This window comes from Garra rufa, chromosome 1, assembly GCF_049309525.1.
Source record: "Garra rufa chromosome 1, GarRuf1.0, whole genome shotgun sequence".
Lineage (NCBI taxonomy): Eukaryota > Metazoa > Chordata > Actinopteri > Cypriniformes > Cyprinidae > Garra > Garra rufa.
In genome coordinates this window covers 11459913-11482950 of record NC_133361.1, presented here as the reverse complement: position 1 = coordinate 11482950, position 23038 = coordinate 11459913, and the positions used below count along the sequence as shown (strand labels likewise).

General features: G+C 36.4%; 3 protein-coding genes across 3 annotated transcripts; 2 read left to right on the top strand and 1 right to left on the bottom strand.

Moving 5' to 3' along the window:
* Positions 1-691: 691 nt before the first annotated feature.
* On the bottom strand, positions 692-9802 carry LOC141347636 (uncharacterized). The gene is made up of 4 exons (XM_073852653.1): positions 9526-9802; positions 7105-8339; positions 4058-4310; positions 692-2818 (listed from the first exon to the last, which is right to left on the bottom strand). Exons 1-4 carry the CDS (start codon positions 9602-9604, stop codon positions 1848-1850), a joined length of 2538 nt encoding a protein of 845 aa, XP_073708754.1. The 5' UTR covers positions 9605-9802; the 3' UTR covers positions 692-1847.
* A 423-nt stretch (positions 9803-10225) lies between these two features.
* Positions 10226-12851, top strand: LOC141330850 (uncharacterized). Its single transcript, XM_073835625.1, has 3 exons — positions 10226-10490; positions 11082-11156; positions 11508-12851. The coding sequence occupies exons 2-3, from the start codon at positions 11123-11125 to the stop codon at positions 12827-12829; spliced, it is 1356 nt and encodes a 451-aa protein (XP_073691726.1). The 5' UTR covers positions 10226-10490; positions 11082-11122; the 3' UTR covers positions 12830-12851.
* A 3781-nt stretch (positions 12852-16632) lies between these two features.
* LOC141331005 (uncharacterized) lies at positions 16633-19739 on the top strand. The gene is made up of 2 exons (XM_073835831.1): positions 16633-16969; positions 18548-19739. Exons 1-2 carry the CDS (start codon positions 16831-16833, stop codon positions 19648-19650), a joined length of 1242 nt encoding a protein of 413 aa, XP_073691932.1. The 5' UTR covers positions 16633-16830; the 3' UTR covers positions 19651-19739.
* The last annotated feature ends 3299 nt before the right edge of the window (positions 19740-23038 follow it).

The window sequence follows — 23038 nt, the reverse complement described above, 5'->3', positions numbered from 1 at the left end:
AGGAACCATATTTATGGGGCAGTTCTTGATGGTGAACAGTTTTGGAGAATTTGATCTTTCCCCATTCAAAGAGATAGGAGTTGCACTTGAATGCCCGAGTAGCGTTTCAAAGATGGCCGCCGAGTGACATGACTTGTCTTAAAAGGACTTTGGCATAGATCATTGAATCCTATTAGACCAATAGCATTGCGTTCAAAAATGACCGAGTTTCGATATTTGTCCTATTTAAAACTTGACTCTTCTGTAGTTATATTGTGTACTAAGACCGGCGGAAATGCAAAGCTGCGAGTTTCTAGGCTTTTTTTCTAAAATTAGGAACTACTCTTCCATTCCGGCGTAATAGTCAAGGAAGTTGACTGCTGTAATATGGCCGAAGCAGGCAGAGTATTATCAGAAATGAGTTCCCAGCTAGTTTAGCATTTGCACATGTGCTGCATGGTATTACTGCTCCTGCTTCAGCCTTATTACGGCAGCAAACTTCCTTGACTATTACGCCGGAATGGGAGTGTAGTTCCTAATCTTATCCGCCTAGAAAATTGAAGCTTTGCATTTCCGCTGGTCTTAGTACACAATATAACTACAGAAGAGTCAAGTTTTAAATAGGACAAATATCGAAACTCATTGGTCATTTTTGAACGTGATGCTATTGGTCTAATAGGATTCAATGATCTATGCTAAGCTATGCTAAAAGTGATATCGCCAGAACAGGAAAACGGCTGAATGGATTTCAAAACGGTAAAACTCAACTTATTAACTCGGGGAGAGTTGGAGAATGAGCCTATTTCCAAAAAAAAGTGGAGTGTTCCTTTAATATGCGGGTTGTTGAATCTGCAACATTTTTTTCTCTCACTACTGTGAACGCATGTCCTCTGTGTAACGTTATACTGCAGCGAACTAGTATAACATAAGAAGGACCTACCACACAAGTTTTGATGCTTTAGTGATGCTCAGGATCTGTAAATCATTGGCCATCATCAGTGCACTCATCTCTCCGTTTATGTTGTAAGTAAAACCTTATGTACAGGCTACCGCTAGCGTTAAGCTAACCATGTCCCTTCAGAGGTTTTACTGATGTACTGACTTTACCGATGATGGGCTACGCAAATGTTGGGGCATAACTACGCCTCTGGACTGTTGCGTAACAGTCGATGTTGTGTTGGAATTTGCCCTTTTTTCAGTGGTGTTTTACAAACACTTGATTCATATAAGTAGGAAACGATGGTGTTTAAGACTCACAGTATGTTGTGTCCATGTACTGAACTGTTATTATTCAACCATGCCAAGGTAAATTCAGTTTTCCATTCTATGGCACCTTTAAGAGACATGTACAGTGAACAGAAAATGGCCACAAAATCATATCCATCAGAGAGAGGGTGAAAAATACTATTTCTACAAGTTTCCATCTTCTTGGTGGACATTGGCAGATATTTGAGTATACAAGTACGTTTGACAGATTTAAAATCATTTTGACTCATCAAGACTCACTTGAGAAGAAAAAAAAACTGGTTCAAGACAGTTAGGGTATGTCGAAAACTGCCATTTCATTTTCTCCCTCAACTTCAAAATCATCCTACATCGCTGCAGAAGTACCAACACAGTGTTTGCAAAGTGAACAGGCAAAGAGGATCAAACACCCTTTACAGAAAAAGCTAAAACAGCAATGTAGGATGATTTTGAAGTTTTTCGACATACTCTGTCTTGAACCGGAAAAAAAAAAAAAACAGAGTTCAGGCAGATCTAGACAAAACGAGTGTTTGAGGTTGAGTGTATATAAATTGTTAAATGTTTTAAAAAATGTTTTTTCCTCGGCTGGGATCTTTTACAGCAGTGGTTCACACACGTTTCGGTCAACGTGAATGTGTTTTGGCAGTGTGAGCCTTAAGGTGTCCTTTCTGTGTAAAAGTCTTTCCACACTCAGAGCAGCTGAAAAGCTTTATCCTAGTATGAATTAACATGTGATTCTTCAGGGTTCCTTTACATATGAAACTCTTCCCACACTGAGAGCAGGTGAACGGCTTTATTCCATTGTGAATTAATATGTGCTTTTTAAGGTTTGCGTTGCGTGTGAAAGTTTTTCCACACAGAGAGCAGATGAAAGGCTTTTCCGAAGTGTGTCTTACCAAATGATTGTGAAGGTGTACCTTCTGTGTAAAGCTCTTTCCACAGTGAGAGCAGGTGAAAGGCTTTATTCCAGCGTGAATTAACATGTGATCCTTAAGGTTTTTTTTACAGGTGAAAGTTTTTCCGCACTGACAACAGTTGAAAGGCCTTTCTCCATTATGAATTCTCATGTGCTGCATAAAGCTTCCTTTCTGTTTGAAAGTGTTTCCGCACTGAGAGCATGTAAACGGATTTATTCCAGTATGAAATAACATGTGAGTCTTAAGGTATCCTTTACGTGTGAAAGACTTTCCACACTCAGAGCAGCTGAAAGGCTTTTCTGAACTGTGAGTGACCAGATGATCCTGAAAGTGTCCTTTCTGCGTAAAACTCTTTCCACATTGAGAGCAAGTGTAAGGTTTTTTTCCAGTATGGGTTATCATGTGATGTGTAAGGCTTCTTTTATGTTTGTAAGTGTTTCCGCACTGAGAGCAGCTGAAAGGCTTTCTCTCACCATGGATTCTCATGTGTTTCATGAGGCTTCTTTTATGTTTGTAAGTGTTTCCGCACTGAGAGCAGCTGAAAGGCCTCAAGACTTCTGTATTTTGATTGCTGCAACTCACTGATTGTTCTCCAGTCACATCATGACCTTTCTGAAACTGATATTCCTCCTCCACCTCACTCAGATCTTGTCTTTCTTCTTTCACTTTCAACAGGCCTGAAATGAAATCATTAAAGAGATCAAAATCAACGGGAATGGTGATATTTATTCATTTTAATTAATATAAATATTAATTTATTTGATAAAATAACCAATTGTTTTGCTAGATGAGACCCTTATTTCTTGGCTGGGATCATTCAGAGCCTTTTGAAGCTGCATTAAAAGTGTATTTTGAAAGTTCAAACTCGCAGACACCGTTGGAAGTCCACTATATGGAGAAAAATCCTGAAATGTTTTCCTCGAAGAACTATTTCTTTACGACTGCTTGCTTAGGGCAGCCACTAATGACTACCCAGCTGGCATTTTAACGTGGAGTCAGCGTTGAATCAACGTCACTACGTCAGGTGTCAGTGTTGGATAAGCGTTGGATTTTGTTTTAGATTTTGCAAATCTAAACAACAGTTAATTGATCAGCATTGTTTGAATGTTGGAACAACGTTATTTTTCTACTGATATATTTCAACAAAATGTTTAAAAGTCATGGTTGTAAAAATAATGTTGATTTGACGTACAACTCAAATTTTATTTATATTTCTTTGTTGAATCCATAGTTAGTCAACAACACCAATTCAACCATTTGGTATTCAACGTTGTTTTGACATTGAATGAATGTTTTTTCATAAACTGACATTATTTCAACCACATTTAAACGTTTAAGGTCGGTCGAATGCCAGCTGGGTATTTTGATATTGATTAATCTGTTGCTTATCGATTAATCTAAACGACTAATTAATAACACACAAAAGACATTTTACTTAAGATCATTTTATTTCAAATTAAATAATTGGACATGGTTTTGATTATTACATTTTGATTGAACCGTTAAAATGGAATCCAGACAAGTAATAGAGAATGTAAAAAAAAAAAAATTACACAGGCTTTTTTGATTGAAAAAATAATAATTTAACCATTAAAACAGAATTAAAAATTAAAACGGAAAAAAAATGAATCATTTGGAAATAAAACAGATTTCCTAATAATTATAATTAGGCTTTTATTGTGGTAATACAAATGTAGATATAAGTGAACAAACGCCTTTAAACTGGGTCTAATATATAATGCTTGGAAAACAGTCTAATAATGCGTTTCATTGTTTGTCGGTCGTGAAATGCGCCACTTCCGGTATTTTGCCGGTTGAGTTTACAAGGATCTGCAAGCACCCTTTGTCTAAATGTTTGTTTTCTTAATGCACCCCAAACAGTCAAGATAAATAAAATAAAAAATAAAAACACCAACCTCCTTGCTCCTCCTGTTTTATTTCCCAGATGTCTAGTTCTTCATGTTTTATTCCCGAAGTGTCTGGTTCCTCTTGTTTTATTCTGCAGGGTTCGGGTTCCTCGTGTTTTATTCCCGAAGTTTCTGGTTCCTCTTGTTTTATTTTCCAGGGTTCTGGTCCATGTATGTCCTCCTCACTCTCCTCTTTAACAAACACCATCTTCACAGCAGCAGATCTCAGTTCAGCTGATACTCCTCCAGATATTCCTGCTTGCTTCAAAACTTAGTCACGACTGAGGATGAGAATTTTCACTGACCCGATTCAAAATCTGAATTTATCTACTAACATAAACTACATTTCTAAAAGTGTGTATTAAAAAAGCGTTGTGACAAAGAAAAAAAAAACTGAGAGCGAGGTGAAACTAATGTTCTTCATCTCCTCATATTAGCGGCAGACTACGCATCGACTGCGTGTTGCTGCCCTCCTCAGTTTACTTGCAGAACTCCTCCGAGAGGTTAGGATTAGTTCACTTTCATAACAAAAATGCACAGATAATTTACTCACCCCCTTGTCATCCAAGATGTTCATGTCTTTTTTTCCTCAGTCGGAAAGAAAGTATGTCTTTTTTTTTTTTTTGAGGAAAACATTTCAGGATTTTTCTCTTAATAATGGATATGGATGGAGCCCGGAAGTTTGAACTTCCGAAATGCAATTTAAAAGCAACTTCAAAAGGCTCTGAACGATCTCAGCCGAGGAAGAAGGGTTTTATTTAGAGAAACGATCGGTTATTTGCGAAACAAATTGACAATTTATATACTTTTTTTACCTCAAATGCTCGTCTTGTCTCATCTCTGGGCAGCGAATGCGAAGTCTGTGTGATTTGGGTAAATACAGTGAGGGTATGTCTAAAAACTCCCATCTCGTTTTCTTCCCTAACTTCAAAATCACTTTAGATCGCAGCAAAAGTACCGACATAGTGTTTAGTGAACATACTCAATCGCCCTTTACAAAAAAGGGTAAAAACAGCATTGTAGGACGATTTTGACATATTGAAGACATAAACGAGATGGGAGTTTTTCGACATCCCCTAACTGCATTGACCCGGATTCTACTAACTAGACATGCACTGCGCAGAGACGAGACAAGACGAGCATTTGAGGCTAAAAAGTATATAAATTTTAAATTTGTTCGAAAATAACCGATCGTTTCGCTAGATAAGACCCTTCCTCCTCGGCTGGGATCGTTTAGAGCCTTTTAAAGTGCATTAAACTACATTTCGACAGTTTAAACTTCGGGGCTCCATCCATATCCATTATAAAGAAAGAAATCCTAAAATGTTTTCCTCAACAAAAAAAAAAAACAAAAAAAAAAACAATTTCTTTACGACTAAGGAAAGAGAGACATGAACATCTTGGATGACAAGGGGGTGAGTACATTATCTGTGCATTGTTGTTATGTATCATTTAAGGTGAAACTAATCTTCTTCTTCTTCTTGTGGGGTTTAATGGCGGTTGGCAAACCAACTTAAAAGGTGCATTCCTGCCACAGACTGGAAAGGAGTGTGGAGCACTTGATGGTTGGATTGGAGAAAAATGTCCTTTACTTGTGTGTATGTATCAGCGTAAATTAAGTTATTTTAATCAAACCAGTTTCTTTCAGAAAAATGAAAAAAATTGTGGAATATTTCTATTTGTTTTGATCCATCTCCTATCAACACCTGCATTGATATTTTGTCTATCCCCAACTTAATGCCTTAGTTAACTGGAATCTTTGCCTTCCGTAAGCCTCACACTCCATGATTACACGTTCAATATTTTCATCCTGTCCACACTTGTCGCATTTCCCTTTTTCATGTTTTCCTATTCTGTATAATGATTTATTTAAAAAAAAAAAAAAAAAAAACAATGCTCTATATGCATTCTAGTGATCATTACATCTTCCTTCCTGTTTCTACACTTTTCCTCATTTTTCCAACATTTCCTTGTGTCTTGCATAAATGTCTCCTAGTTAGATGAAACTAATCTTCTTCCTCTGAGGTTTTAACAGTGTTTGGCAAACAAACGTTTGTGTTTTAGCGCCACCCGCTGAACTGGAGTGTGACTTGTCGCGATGAGAAATAATACGGGGACATTACAATCTTATGCTTTGCAATGGAATGAAGTAAAAGTTACTCAAAATAAAACTACTACAGTAAAGTACAGATACCTGAAAATAGACTTGAGTACAGTAACGAAGTCCACCACTGAACCATGGTAACGAATTGATAAATTAATAATATTTGCTATAGTTTCACTATGGTATTTGTAGTTAAACTCTGGTTTTACAAATTGTCACCTTAGAATTATAAGGTTCTATCTGACATTTTTTGTCAAAATTGAGTTACTCACATATTATTCTGTGACAACTTATTTACATTATTTGATGTTTCTTTTGTAAGCTGTGTATATTTTGGGCCCTTTTTTTAGAAAGCAAAAATGGTTCTATCTACAGAAGTCTATGGAATGCAAAAACTTTGAAGCTCAATATCTCGAAAGTGCTCAGGACGCAGATAGAACCTTATAATTCTAAGGCGACAAAATGGTAATCAATCCGCCAAAAAACATGGTTACTTACTATACTTTTACCATAGGCCTAATAAAACCATTAATTTTCTTAGGACAAATCATGTTAAGTATTAATGCAAAAACATGACACATGGTCTTGATGTAATACTTAAATTTTCCTAAAATAAATGTTGGCCTCCCTGACGCTGGTCATTGTCTGGAAATCGCTGCTTTCTTTTGAAATGAATTGGATTGTGTCGCTTTGCCACTGTTGAATTTCTACAGTACATTTATTTGTGTAGTAGTGTTGCATGTAAACAAACAAACAAACAAAAATCACATTTGCATTTCATTCATAAAGAGACATATATAATGAACAGAAAATTGCCACAAATTTACATCCATCAGAGAGAGGGTGAAAAATACTATTGCTACAAGCTTCACGCTGCTTGGTGGACATTGGTAGATATTTGAGTACACAAGTACTCTGACAGATTTGAAATCATTTTACACATAAAGACTCACCTTACTCCGTAAAAAGGTTTTTTTCCAGTGTGAATTAACATGTGAGAGTTAAGGTGTCCTTTCTGTGTAAAACTCTTTCCACACTCAGAGCAGCTGAAAGGCTTTATTTCAGCATGAACTAAAATGTGCTTCTTCAGGGTTCCTTTACATATGAAACTCTTGCCACACTGAGAGCACGTAAAAGGTTTTTGTCCAGTATGAATTAACATGTGAGTGTTAAAGTGTCCTTTGCGTGTGAAAGTCTTCCCACACTCAGAGCAGCTGAAAGGCTTTATTTCAGCATGAACTAACATGTGCTTCTTCAGGGTTCCTTTACATATGAAACTCTTTCCGCACTCAGAGCAGGTAAAAGGCTTTGTTCCAGTATGAATTAACATGTGAGTCTTAAGGTATCCTTTACGTGAGAAAGACTTTGCACAGTGAGAGCAGGTAAAAGGCTTTTCTGAAGTGTGAGTTACTAAATGATGATAAAGGTGTCCTTCCTGTGTAAAACTCTTTCCACACTCAGAGCAGCTGAAAGGCTTAATTCCTTTATGAATTAACATGTGTTTCGTCAGGTTTGCTTTACGGGTAAAAGCGTTTCCACAGTGAGAGCAGATAAATGACTTTTCTGAAGTGTGAGTTGCCAAATGATGATAAAGGTTTCCTTTCTGTGTAAAACACTTCCCACACTGAGAGCAGCTGAAAGGCTTTATTCCAGCATGAATTAACATGTGTTTTGTAAGGGTTGCTTTACGTGCAAAAGCGTTTCCACACTGAGAGCAGATAAACGGCTTTTCTGAAGTGTGAGTTGCCAAATGATTGCTAAGGTGTACTTTCTGTGTAAAACTCTTTCCACAGTGAGAGCAGGTGAAAGACTTTATTCCAGCATGAATTAACATGTGAGTCTTAAGGGTTTTGTTACATGTGAATGTTTTTCCGCACTGACAACAGCTGAAAGGCTTTTCCCCATTATGATTTCTCATGTGCTGCATAAAGCTTCCTTTCTGTGTATAACTCTTTCCACACTGAGAGCAGCTGAAAGAGTTTTCCCCAGTATGGATTCTCATGTGTTGCATAAGGCTTCTTCTATGTTTGTAAACGTTTCCACACTGAGAGCAGCTGAAAGGCCTTTCAATGTCTGTTATTTCATTGCTGCAACTCACGGATTTTTCTCCAGTCACATTACATTCTTTCTGATGTTTCTCTTCCATCTCATTCAGATCTCGTCTTTCTTCTTTCACTTTCACCAGGCCTAAAATCATTAAAAAGAAAAAAGAAAATCAATGGGATCGTTTAGAAAATAAAAGGATAAAATGTTTGCGTACAGATGAAGACGTTACCACTGTCCCTGTTCACACAGATCCATGAAAACAACTAAAAAAAACTGCATTATGCCAGGCAATGAAACAATTCAAAATTATAATCTGGTCAAATCGCATTATATTTAAAATATGATTTCACTTTTATAGCTAACAATAAGCCAAGGTAAGCGCAGTCTGAAATCATAAAATAAACACTGGGTTTATTTCTTTACTGCGCGCCTCCTGTCTTCCACATAAAGCCGCGCGCTCGCGTAATTTAAAAATTAACGGTCATTTCGTTTTACTAACATTCGTTGATTGATCTCTTTAATGTATAATTCAATTGTATTCGTTTTTTTTAATAACATTTATTTTCAAAAAATAAAATACACATTTTAAAGTGCAATATTTAGTTAAAGTCATTGTAATTTGGTGCTTGAATAAACATCAAATCTGGGTTATTATGGTATAATCTTACATATTACTGAAAAAGAAATCTAACATAGTATAGGATAATTCCGACTCATTTAATGCTCCTTATGATGACATTATCAAGCTGAATTTGTTCAGACACATTTTAACCGTGTCCTTGTCATATTTTATTATCATTTTATTTCATTGTCATTACCCTCGTATCTATTTGATAAATTAAGGTAACCAATTACCACTATACATATTCTTTTAGTTTAGTTTAGTTACCGGTAAAAATAATAATAATTATATATATTTGAATTTGTTATCTGTTGAAAAAACACCATATGATGGTTATGTAGGTTTTCGATGCTGGGATGCTGTTTAAGCTGGCCCTAAGATGGTTTATGTTGGTCCTGAGCAGAAGGGACCATCTTAAGACAATATGACCAGCTAAGGACCAACATAAACCAGTTTAAGGACCACCTTAAACCAGCGAAAACCAGCATCAAAACATACCTAACCAACATATGCTGCTTTCTTTCAACAGGGCATGTGTGTTTTTTTTTGTTTTTTTTTTAAATAACGTAAATCATTCATGGGTTTTCTACCACATATTTCAGTCAGAAACATCATTTACGTTACATTAAGCTACAAGACTTGATACCCAAGGTTTCCCTTTAATGTACCACAAACTGGCAAGATATATGAATAATAAACACCAACCCCCTTGTTCCTCGTGTTTTATTTTCCAGGGTTCTGGTTCACACATATGCTCCTCACTTTCCTCTTTAACAAACACCATCTTCCCAGCAGCAGATCTCAGTTCAGATGATACTCCTCCAGATATTCCTGCTCGCTTCAAAACTTAGTCACGACTATGAGCACGAGAATATTACAGGTATTCACTGAGCTGATTCAAAAACTCTATTTTTCTATTTACGGAAGGTGCATCAAACTGTTTAAAACAGCTTCGCGACAAAACAACTGAAAGCGCTGTGAAACTAACCTTCTTCCTCTGTGGTTTAATGGTTTTTGGCAAACAAACTTATGTGTCCTACCGCCACCCGCTGGACTGGATCGTGTAGTGTACGATCCTCAAGAAGCACTTCTGACTGTTTCGGGAAAAGAAAAAACACAAAACAAAGAGACAAAACCTGTCCAAGAAGTTCCATCGGACGCACCCACCCCTACACATTCCATAAGTTGATTCATGTTATTTTTTACAACTAAAAGCCTAACTGTGTGGCAAGGTAGTTTCTCCTATCGTATATAGAAAGTAGAATACCCTATAGTCGTGTTTTTCCTTCTGAAGTCAGTGCCTCACACTCCATCGCAGTAGATGGCGGAATTCCCACCAAAGCTGTTTTGCCAACCGCCATTAACGTCAAAGAAGAATGTTTATTTCATTCAAGGTGGGAATCAATACACGTCCGATTACTGTTAGCTCGATCCCGTGAGAGTTTAGCTAAGATAAAAATAGAGCCCGTTTGAGCAGTTGCTTTGTAAATAGGTTTTTGGCCAACCTTTTCCCCTTTCGATTTTAGCATTGTAGTAAATATTCGATTAGTTATCAACAAAGCTCTGTTGTTGTAGATCATTCAATCGTTATTATTAAACTCATTTGTCTGTTAGGGAATCGAGTTATCAAAGCTTTTGGACACAACCAGCGTCAAGTCTTCTGAGGAGAGGTGAGCAATTCACTGTAACTCAAATGGCTTTTTACGTTTTTTACATTTTACTAAGTTTTTAGGAAAATATAATATTGCAACGTTGGAGGTAGCAATATTTGCAGGGTTTAATGCTTCTGTAACCTTATATCGATGTACAATAATAATCACACAATAATGGTGCAGTAGCCTATTTTTTGAAAATAAAAAATACATATTAAATGTATGATCAGATTATATTTACAGAACCTGATGAACTAAATAAAAATGTTAGGCACTTGCATGAAAACTCATTACTTGCGTCAGAGTCCATTTCAAAGTCACTGTTCCCATTTTGGACAGCAAAAGTGATGATATACACATATTTTAGAGCAGTGGTTCCCAACACGTTCCTGTAGGCCTGCCAACACTGCATGTTTTCCATGTCTCCTTAATCAAACACATCTAATTCAGATCATCAGCTCATAAGTAGAGACTCCAAGACCTGAAATGGGTGTGTCAGACAAAGGAGAGATGCAAAATGTGCAGTGTTGGCAGGACATCTTTACTTACATAAATGTTTAAAAATGCGTTTTAAAAAACACTGACTGATTTATTGTTGATTCAACACAGAAATTCATATTCAGTGGAGCTCATCCTACAAACCCTGCAGAATGAACCACCCTGGAGATACTGAAGAACAAACAAGTTGGTGTTTTTTTTTATTATTATTCTTCATTATTGAGGCTGAAGGTTGAGAAGCTTCAAGCTGATTTTGATTTGTTGTTATAGGGCATTTTGTTCATTAATATTATGTTTGATAATTGTGTCGTTGATCAAACATTTAACAGTTCTCCTTATAGAAACATGGGATTTGTGATTATAATGTTTTAAAAACAGTCATTTAAAGATCTGTGTACTTCATTCATTGAAAGTTTCAGGCAAGTATAGTTTACAAAAATGAATCAAAATGATCAAAAGGATGTGTAGCAATTGTCTACTTTTATTTCAGGGTTGTTGAGAGTTACTGAAAATCAACCATTTTTACTTTTATTTCAGAGTTGATTGAACTAAACAACGAGAATGAAGAACTGAGAGAAATTGAGGAGAAAAATGTCAAAACTGGAGAAAAACCTCAGAGTTGCTCTCCCAAGAAATCTTTCATCTGCACTCAGTGTGGAAAGAGTTTCTCACACAAAACAAGTATTGAGCGTCACATGAGAATTCATACTGGAGAGAAACCGTTCACTTGTGATCAATGTGGGAAGAGTTTCACACAATCAGCAAACCTTAAGGTACACATGAACATCCACACTAGAGAAAAAACGTACAAGTGTTCACACTGTGACAAGAAATTCAGTCGGTCCGGACAACTGGAAAGACATGAGAGGATTCACACTGGTGAGAAACCTCATAAGTGTTCACATTGTGACAAGAGATTCAGTCAGTCTCAAGACCTGAAAACACATGAGAGGATTCACACTGGAGAGAAACCGTACAAGTGTTCACACTGTGACAAGAGATTCAGTCAGTCTGGATACTTGAAAACACATGAGAGGATCCACACTGGAGAGAAACCGTACAAGTGTTCACAGTGTGACAAAACATTCAGTCAGTCTGGATACTTGAAAACACATGAGAGGATTCACACTGGAGAAAAAACGTTCACATGCGATCAGTGCGGGAAGAGTTTCAGACAAAAAGTAAACCTTACCGCTCATATGAGGGTTCATACTGGAGAGAAACCGTTCATTTGTGATCATTGTGGAAAGAGTTTCACTCACTTAGCAAACCTTAAGGGCCATACGAACATCCACACTAGAGAGAAGCTGCACGCGTGTGATCAATGTGGCAAAACATTTCTGTGGGCTCCAGACCTGAAGAAACACCTGAGAGTTCATACAAAAGAGAAGCCGCATTCATGCCATTTGTGTGGAAAGAGTTTTTCATTTCTACAAAATTTGAAAGTACATCAGAAGATGCATACTCTTATGAGAGAGTACATGTGCTGTGAATGCGAAGAGACTTTTACTTCAGAAAACTGTTTAAAACAGCACCAGAGGATTCACACCGGAGAAAAATCTTACAAGTGTTCACACTGCGACAAGAGATTCAGCCAGCTCGGAAATCTGAAAACTCACAAGAGGATCCACACTGGAGAGAAACCTTATAAGTGTTCACACTGTGACAAGAGATTCAGTCAGCTAGCAAATCTGCAAACACATGAGAGAATCCACACTGGAGAGAAACCGTATCACTGCAATGAATGTGGGAAGCGTTTCAATCAATTATCTTCTCTACAGAGTCATACAAAGAACAATCACAGATCATCTTCAGATCCAGCACTTTCAGTTCTGACGCCGCTTCCTCACCAAATGTGACGCAATAATGCATCAAGCGATAAAATATGTGACCCTGGACCACAAAACCAGTCATAAGGTTAAATTTTACAAAACTAAGATGTATACATCATATGAATACTCAATAAATAAGCTTTCTATTGATGTATGGTTTGTTAGGATAGGATAATATTTGGCCGAGAAACATCTATTTGAAAATCTGGAATCTGAGGGTGCAAAAAAATCTAAATACTGAGAAAATCACTTTTAAAGTTGTCCAAATTAGGTTCTTAACAATGCATATTACTAATCAAAAATTACATTTTGATAGGTTTACAGAAGGAATTTTACAAAAAATCTTAATGTAACATGATCTTTACTTAATTTCCTAATGATTTTTGGCATAAAAGAAAAATCAATAATTTTGACCCATACAATGTATTTTTGGCTATTGCTACAAATATACCCCAGCGACTTAAGACTGGTTTTGTGGTCCAGGGTCACATATAATCTGGATAAATCTGTTCTAACCATCCATAACAAGAGACAAGACAGAGAAACATTATCTAAGGTTTTCACAGTGAATGAAGTTTGCCCTTATCTTCAAAACCAGCAGATTCAATTGTGAGATTCAGTCAACTCAAAGATGAAGTTCCTCTCCAAAGAACAATGTCAAAAAGTTGTATTATTGTGCTTTCTTATGAGTTCCGTATTATGTATAATGCAGTGGTGTAGTCAACGTGATACGTACAGGGGTTGGACAAAAAAACTGAAACACCTGGTTTTAGACCACAGTTAGTATGGTGTTGGGCCTCCTTTTTTTGGCCAATAGAGCATTTCGTCTTTGGAATTGTCATATACAAGTCCTGCACAGTTGCCAAAGGCATTTTGAGCCTTTCTCCTCTTGCAGATCAGGGGTCAGGTCACTATATGATACTGGTGTAGGAAAATGTTATCTGACTCGCTCCTCCAAAACACCCCAAAGTGGCACAATAATATTCAGATCTGGTGACTATGCATGCCATGGGAGATGTCCAACTTCACTTTTCTTGTTCATCAGACCACTCTGTGGGGTTGGACAATGAAACTGAAACACTGGCCAATATAATGTTGGAGGTTTCATGGCTATATTTTTGCAGCCTGGTGGCCAATCTTCACTGACTGCACATTCCACCAGTAAGAACAGGTGTGAACGTTGACTATGTGCACCCAATGGTTCAGACATTGTACTCTGAAGGTGGTACCATGTATCAGGATGATAATGCACCAGTACACACAGCAAGACAGGTGACAGAGTGGTCTGATGAACAAGAAAAGTGAAGTTGGACATCTCCCATGGCATGCATAGTCACCAGATCTGAATATTATTGTGCCACTTTGGGGTGTTTTGGAGGAGCGAGTCAGATAACATTTTCCTACACCAGTATCATGTAGTGACCTGACCCCTGATCTGCAAGAGGAGAAAGGCTCAAAATGCCTTTGGCAACTGTGCAGGACTTGTATATGACAATTCCAAAGACGAAATGCTCTATTGGCCAAAAAAAGGAGGCCCAACACCATACTAACTGTGGTCTAAAACCAGGTGTTTCAGTTTTTTTGTCCAACCCCTGTAAGTATACGCCGTATACCTACTTGTAAAGGTCAAGGATTTCCGAATACCCACTTTAAAAAGCATGAGGATACGTATGATATTGTGACATAATTTTCACACTTTCATTCATAAATTAACCACGTCTGTGTTGCGAGGCGAATTGTTTGACTTGAATCGGCGATGTGTAGACCAATCGGCTGCTTCTATTTGAAGATTAATGACATATGAACTATTAAGGCTTCTGTAGCCTGCTGTGACCTGGATCTGAAGTCACCTATCAAGCTTGGTGGTCATTTTCGACGTGAGTTTGAAATCAAGTTACACAAACCAGTAAATGAGATATGAATTATGAAACGAAAACAGACTCAAATTACACTCTTTCAGTTTTTTCACAAGCCCGTCCGTCTCAATATACTGTACACTGCGGCATACATTCAGATCAAATGCTAACTCAGCGGCAGAGTTCCACTCATACAGGTGCGTAATTTCAAATGGGGACACGCTTTTCAAAATCCCGTTTGTGTCCTCCCACTTTCGAATGATTTTGTTAAAGTAATCTCTTGTATTGTAGAATGCACGCTTAGCGCCGCAGAGAGTTTTGCGCATTCAAAACCAATTTTAAATACTCCACGCTTAGATAGAGACTCCCCAATGTGCACATATTACGCTACATAAAATATCTAGGCTGTTATTAGTATGTGGCAGGGTTGGGGCCATTCATGAATTGAATTGAGGACGAATGGTAAATTCCAATTCACTTCCTGAAATGGAATTCCAATTCTATTTTCTTCTTTGAATTGGAATTGTTAAGTTCAATCCTGAATTGACCCCAACCCTGGTATGTGGGTTATTATAGGTTGTGTAATTGTCTAAAGCTCTAGATCATGCTTGAAAACTTCGGTCTCTATTTGCACTTTGAATATTGAAATAGTAGCCTACTTTGATAATGGCTACATTTATTGTTTACACGACTAAGAAAGAGCTGTGTCATTTATTTATTTATTTTTGTTATATCTCCTGTGGTCAAAAATGCAGTGGTCAATTTCAGAATCAGTCAATTTCAAAATCAGCCAATTTGCTTGTATAGCACCAGTAATAAGAATCATCCATGAAGAATGAAGATTTGCCCAATATTAAAAAGAAATTGGGTGCACCTATTTTTTTTTTTTTTTTTTGTGCTCCTAACATTTTGAAGTTAGGAGCACACCAGTGCTACCAAGTAAAAAAGTTATTTTTTGAGCCCTTCTTTTATTGTTAATAATAGTTCCAACTTGCACCCCTAAATGTGCTTTGGAAATTGACAGCTCATAAAACTTGCTAAAAATAAATCAAAATGTTGGTAACACATAAACAGTGTTTCAGAATGCTCTCAATTACATATAGATGCATGCTGTATGCATTAATGAGTGTGGTGGTGTTTGGGGTGTTGCTCTGGGATGGGTGAATATGGGGCTGGGAGGGAAAAATCACAGTATACTCACTACAAAAAACTAGACTACACCACTGGTATAATGCATATGTGTCACTTATGGTTTGTTTAATCTTTCTTTAGGAAAAGTAGAAGCTTTTTACAAACCATTCTTGTTGAGGAAAATGAAGAGGCTGTTGATCTTCTGAGAGAGACTGAACATTTTTTTATGATTCTTCACTCTTGATTTTTAAATTACAGTTATTCTTCCACTTAAGATGTATATAGGAAACACAGATGCAAGATTTACCATCATGTAGCTTTGTAACGGATTCTTCTTTGCTTCTCTTGTAAGCATGGATGGGTACCTGAACCTGGTATTAAAAGAGCCCTGAGGCTAAATTACGAAAGTCTGTAGTATCCATAAGCTCTAATGTTTACAGTTTGCTTTTGGGGCTGGGGGAATGAAGGAAACACACTTACAATTTATTATTGCTATATAAATATGATCAAGCCAACTGTATATTGCAAACTGTTTCTACATGCGATAATATCAAGATATTAGTCACTGACGCATTCTTGTTATTTTGCGATCCAGAAGCAAGATAAGCACCAACCTGAGGGGAAAATGAAGGAATTTGTTGACATATTTTGAAACATACTTTTTTAATAGACAAAGACTGCGTTTTTTTTTTTTTTTTTAGAGAAGACAACCAGTGCATGTTGTACACGAAGACACAAGTAATTCTCCATCCTCTCGACGCTTCACACTCCAGTCCAGCGGCTGGCGCTAAAACACATAGGTTTGTTTGCCAAACACCATTAAACCTCAGAGGAAGAAGATTAGTGCTCTCAGTTGTTCTGTCGTGATGCTGTTTTAATACAAACTGTTAGTAATTTTGTTCACCTAAGTAGAAAAATACGGATTTTGAATCGGGTCAGTGAACACCTGTAATATCTCATCTTCCCAATCGTGAATAAGTTTTCAAGTAAGCTGGTATATCTGGAGGAGTATCAGCTGAACTGAGATCTGCTGCTGTGAAGATGGTGTTTGTTAAAGAGGAGATTGAGGAGAACATAAGTGAACCAGGAACCAGGAGAATAAAACAAGAGGAACCAGAACCATGGAGAATAAAACAAGAGGAACAAGAACCCTGGAGAATAAAACATGAGGAACACGGAGGTTGGTGTTTACTCTTTATTCATCTTTTATGAGTTTGTGGTACATTAAACTTACAAAGATTTACCAGAGTGCCCTAAAAACGCTTTACATTAGCCTACTTAATGTAAAAAAGAAAAATAAAACGTCCTGTTGTCATGATTTATATTTTCGCTCATTGCTTTTTTGGAATCGTAAAACTGTTTAACTCAGATGTCTAATAGTAATACAAAATTATAGTTGCTCAAGTCTCCCAAATACATCTATACATATACCCTGCTATAGCTTTTTTTCAGCTAAGATATGTGAAAAGTTCCTTTGTATATATCTACATGAGCAAGTGATTTAGTGTATTGTAGAAGTCGATGGAGTCTTGCTTAAATTTGAACCTAATCCATTATAGCTCATGTATCGTGCAGATTTTAAGCTATTATTATTATTCCTAATATTACTATTATTATATTATTCTAAAAAAAGTTTTGGGGGAAAAGTTTTTGAAAAGGATATTAAAGTTCAGAGAAAGTCAGATTCAGTGGCTGTAGTTACAAAACCTGTAAAACAATGTCATTTACATGAATAAATAAACAGTTGAAGAAAGTAAATGACTTAAATGCATCTGAGTTTGAAAGTTGCTAATTGTTTTAAAGTTATACACATACAGAAGACAACATTGTCTAAACGATCCCGTTCACAGATAGACTGAACAAGTAATACACATGCACTTCGAACCCAGTTTTTCAGAACTTTAAAGAGATAATTCACTTAAAAATGAAAAATATGTCATCATTTACTCACCCTCGAGTTTTTCCAAACATGAATACATTTCTTTGTTCTGCTGAACTTGACGGAAGATATTTCCAAGAATGTTTGTAACCCAAGTTTTCTTGCACCACTGACTTCCAAAAGTAGGAAAAAACTAATATGGTAGTAACTGGCTCCCAGAAACCACTTGGATATTATGGAAATTAGTAAGTAAGTAAAAACATTGTTTAAAAATTCAAATATCTCCTCTTTTGTTAAACAGAATAAATAAATGCATACAGGTTTGGAACAATTTGAGGGTGAGTAAATAATGACAGATTTTCTATTGTTGGATGAACTATTCATTTAAGATTCATCAAAAAATGCTGATGTTGTCTAAATGCATGGCCAAAATGCATGCATTTTCTGTTTTTGTTGAAAATGGTGTTGTGTAAATGCCTTATCAATGGTCAGAGGTTCTACTAGGGTTTAGTTTAAGGAGGTGTTTACAATACACAATTTCCAAATAAAAACTTGTATGCATTTTGGCCGTTCATTTACACTAAAAACTTTGAAAGTTTACACGCTACAAACACAAATTTGTACAAACAGTGACGTCATGTGCATCTGTATTATGCATTCAGTCTATAGGAGCATAGTGTTTCTTTACAGTGACATTGCCGTCTACTGGCATGTCCGCATAATACAGCATTTTGAATTTCATGGATCCTTGTGAACAGGGATTGTTTTGGCAATGTTGTCATCTGAATGTAAAACTTAAAACAAAAAATGCTAAGAAAAGTGTTCCGCTTTGTTCTAACGTCCTGATTTATTTTCATCAAATGAATGTTTACATTTTAGGCCTGGTGAAAGTGAAAGAGGAAAGACAAGACCTGAATGAAGCGGAGGAGAAGCATCAGCATCAGGAAGCTGACGATGCCACTGGAGAAACAATAGTGAGTTGCTTCAAAACTGAAAACAGTAGCTTGCAACGCAACATTCACAAAAAAGAAGCCAAAAGGCCTTTCACCTGCTCTGAGTGTGGAAATACGTTCACACGCAAAGTAAGCCTTAACAATCACATGTCAATTCATACGGGAAAGAAGTCTTTCAGCTGCTCTCAGTGTGGAAACTCGTTCAGTCACGAAGGAAGCCTTTGGTATCACATGAAACTTCATACCGAAATAAACTCTTTCAGCTGCTCTGAGTGTGGACAGAGTTTCACGCAGAAAAAAAAGCTTAATGTGCATATGCTAATTCACACTTCACAAAAGCAGTTAACTTGTCCTCAGTGTGGAAAGACGTTTACGTGTAAAGGAACCCTGAAGAATCACATGTTAATTCATGCTGATATAAAGCCTTTCGTCTGCCCCCAATGCGGGAGGAGTTTTAGATATAAAGGATGCCTTAGGAGTCATTTGGTAACTCACACTTCAGAAAAGCCTTTCCCCTGCTCTGAGTGTGGCAAGTCTTTGTCACGTAAGGAAAGCTTGAAAAATCACATGTTAACTCATGCTGGAATAAAGCCTTTTGCCTGCTCTCAGTGTGGAAAGAGTTTCACACAGAAAAAACAACTCAATGAGCATGTGCTTATTCACACCCCAGGTAAGAATTTCACCTGCTCTGAGTGTGGAAAGACTTTGTCACGTAGAGCAAGCCTGAAGAATCACATGTTAATTCATGCTGGAATAAAGCCTTTCGTCTGCTGTCAGTGTGGAAGGAGATTCACGCAGAAAAAACAACTTAATGAGCATATGTTTTATCACACCTCTGAAAAGTCTTTAACCTGCTCTGTGTGTGCAAAGATTTTCTCACGTAAAGGAAGCCTGAAGAATCACATGTTAATTCATGCTGGAATAAAGCCTTTCAGCTGCTCTGAGTGTGGAAAGAGTTTCACACAGAAAAAACTACTTAATTTGCATGTGCGTGTTCACACTTCAAAACAGGATTTCACTGGTTCTTAGTGTGGGAGTGCTGTCACATGTAAAGGAAACCTTGAAAGACTGAGAATTGACATTAAAGCGATTCCTTATGCATGTCAACTTTGCGAAAAGAGCTTCGAAAAAAAAAAAAAAAAGCTCAAAGCTTATCTGCACTTTGAAAGCTGTTAAATGTGAATCAGACTGAGCCCCACAACATACTTTCAATCAATCAGCATTAGATTTGGTCTACTTATAGTTGACTACATATTTCAGTTTACTAATTCTACAGTAAATTTAGTGTACTAAAGTCTAATGGGTTTAGTATTTATTAAGCATACCTCAAAAATGCCCAAACTTATTCACTTCTGGAGAAAACATCTATAAATATGTTAGTAGGAATGATATTAAGGTTCGAGACAGATTTAAATGATGTGGCATGTAACGTCTTTACCTTGAAATCAAATAAAAACACTTCTCAAAGAAACAAGAACATGACCTCTTTTCAATCAATGATATATGCATTCTTTATAACAACATGCACACAATATTCTTCATGCTTTCAAAGAGAAATTGTATGAATTAAATGCAGATTAATTATTTAAAAAGCTACTGAAGTTATTCCGTCATGAATAAGTGATTTTAGGAAGTGACAGTAAATGATTTTCTCTCTTGCATTTGTTACATGATTGATGACGGACAGCAGGAGGTATATTAGACTGCTGTGACTTATGGATCGTTTCCACTCGACTAAATATCCTGATCCAGCGTGCGTTTCCACACAAAAATCAGCATAGCAAATTTTATAATAGACGCTATCTTTATAAATAAAACACAGATTTGAGTTTTAAACAACTACATTGTCACGTGAAATACTCTTAATGACGCAATAAAGGTATTATTTTGAAAATTATGCAGGTTTTTGGGCAATGACGTTTCACAAGTCCCCAAGAATAGACAAGAACGCACATTGAGAAACGGCTATTGTCTGTGTGAAAATGTAAAATGATAAAATACACTTTTATATTTGTTTGTGTTTGCGCACTATGATGTAGGCTAGCCCAACAACGCGCATAGCAGAACGATTGAAAAAAAGCTTATCCCCTTGTAGCACGCACAAGTGACAATTTTAGTCAACCAATCAACGTTCTGAAGTGAGTTTAGCTCCACCCTTTTGGTATTCTTTGATGTGCTAGGTACCCTAATGGAAGGATACCAAAAAAGTGGTATGGTACGGTTCGCTATTTTGGTACCATTCACAACTTCTGAAAATAGAAACGGACAACCCAACTGGTTATTTTTTTCGGGAACCAAATGAGAACGTTCCCTGCAGGTTAGTATTTTTTTTTATATAACCTACAAAGAACCTTCCCAGAACTTTCCCTGTAGGTTATTTTTATATTTATTTTTTTTAACCTACAGAGAACGTTCCTAGAATGTTCCCTGCAGGTTTATTTTTAGTTTTTATTTTATAACCTATAAAAAAACCTTTCCAGAACGTTTCCCTGCATGTCATTTTTAGGTTTTAATTTTATAACCTACAGAGAACGTTCCCTGCGGGTTATTTTGAGTTTTATTTTTTAACCTCAAAAGAACCTTCCCAGAACGTTCCCTGCAGGTTATTTTTAGTAGTCATTAAACGAATTAAAACTTTGCAGATGACTGATTTTTCTAATGCTGAAATGATCCCATATGGTTCCCAACTGGTTATTTTTTTCGGGAACCAAATGAGAACGTTCCCTGCATGTTAGTATTTTTTTTATAACCTAAAAAGAACCTTCCCAGAACTTTCCCTGTAGGTTATTTTTATATTTATTTGTTTAACCTACAGAGAACGTTCCCAGAACGTTCCCTGCAGGTTTATTTTTATTTTTTATTTTATAACCTATAAAAAAACCTTCCCAGAACGTTCCCTGTAGGTTATTTTTAGGTTTTAATTTTATAACCTACAGAGAACGTTCCCTGCGGGTTATTTTGAATTTTTATTTTTTAACCTAAAAAGAAACTACCCAGAACGTTCCCTGCAGGTTATTTTTAGTAGTCATTAAACGAATTAAAACTTTGCAGATGACTGATTTTTCTAATGCTGAAATGATTTTTTTTTTCATCATAAACAACCAGAATCTCATGTCCGAAATAAGCTTTTAATAAATGACAAAGTGGTCAAACCGCATTATAATGATAATATAATTTTAATTTTATAACTAAAATAAGCCAAGGTTAAGTGTCTGAAAATCATATTATAAACACTGTTTATTTCTTTTCTCCATCACGGCTTTCTCCTGTCCTCAACATAAAGCGGCGCGCTCGCGTAATTTTAAAAATAACGGTTATTTCATTTTACTGACTGACTAAAGTTCGTTTATTGATCTCTTTAATGGATAGTTACTTATAACATATGTGACCCTGGACCACAAAACCAGTCTTAAGTCGCTGGGGTATGTTTGTAGCAATAGCCAAAAATACATGGCATGGGTCAAAATTATTGATTTTTCTTTTATGCCAAAAATCATTAGGAAATTAAGTAAAGATCATGTTCCATGAAGATTTTTTGTAAAATTCCTACTGTAAAGGTATCAAAATGTAATTTTTGATTAGTAATATGCATTGTTAAGAACCTAATTTGAACAACTTTAAAGGTGATTTTCTCAGGATTTTGATTTTTTTTTGCACCCGCAGATTCCAGATTTTCAAATATATATATATATTTGACACATCTTATTGTAGAAAACATAATGTTAACCGAGACATTTTCGTTAAGTGACCAAAAGAGGGAAGCACATCATCGTTAATTCATCGGTAAGAAACGAATGTAATGTTATCCTAGTTCAAGTCAAACAAATGTAATTCGTTTTTAATATTGTTTGTAAAAAATAAAATACAAATTTTTAAAATCGAATATTTTGTTGAAGTCATGTTATTTGGTGCTATAATAAACATAAAATCAGGGTTCTTTTATGGTATGGTAGCTACTTCTACATTTTACATTAACGAAATCTAACATAATAGCATAATTCAGTCTCATTTAATGTTTCTTGTGATGGTTAAATGAAAACAAACTGATTATCTGTAATGATTAAACAATTGTTAAGACATGCTGTGTAGTAGTGATTATTGAGATTCACATCCGTCCGCCTTTAATGCCACTTACTTCGGGAAACGGGAGTGCAGACGAACAGAAGTGAAGAGGTTCTGGGAACCATCAGAGAACTTTCAGGGAACCTTCTAGGAACATAAATAGAACTTTCCCTATTGGTTAGCCAGGAAATTTTTCTTTACTTAAATAGAACGTTCCTTAGGTTCTATTACGTTAGGGGAACGTTCCGGGAATGTTCTTAGAACATTGCCGGAACGTTCCCGGAATGTTCCCAGTAGGTTCCTAGAATGTTCCCCTAACCTAAAAAGAATGTTGCGGGAAAGTTCCCGGAACGTT

What these genes read in the sequence shown, in the direction of transcription:
- LOC141347636 (XM_073852653.1), bottom strand. Translation starts at nt 9,604, where the DNA reads ATGGTGTTTGTTAAAGAGGAAAGTGAGGAGCATATGTGTGAACCAGAA. An exon ending in AAAACACGAGGAACAAGGGG is followed by an intron (nt 8,340 to 9,525) that starts GTTGGTGTTTAT and finishes TAATGATTTTAG; the next exon opens with GCCTGGTGAAAGTGAAAGAA. An exon ending in AAAACAGGAGGAGCAAGGAG is followed by an intron (nt 2,819 to 4,057) that starts GTTGGTGTTTTT and finishes ATTTCATTTCAG; the next exon opens with GCCTGTTGAAAGTGAAAGAA.
- LOC141330850 (XM_073835625.1), top strand. Translation starts at nt 11,123, where the DNA reads ATGAACCACCCTGGAGATACTGAAGAACAAACAA. An exon ending in AGATACTGAAGAACAAACAA is followed by an intron (nt 11,157 to 11,507) that starts GTTGGTGTTTTT and finishes CTTTTATTTCAG; the next exon opens with AGTTGATTGAACTAAACAAC.
- LOC141331005 (XM_073835831.1), top strand. Translation starts at nt 16,831, where the DNA reads ATGGTGTTTGTTAAAGAGGAGATTGAGGAGAACATAAGTGAACCAGGA. An exon ending in AAAACATGAGGAACACGGAG is followed by an intron (nt 16,970 to 18,547) that starts GTTGGTGTTTAC and finishes TTTACATTTTAG; the next exon opens with GCCTGGTGAAAGTGAAAGAG.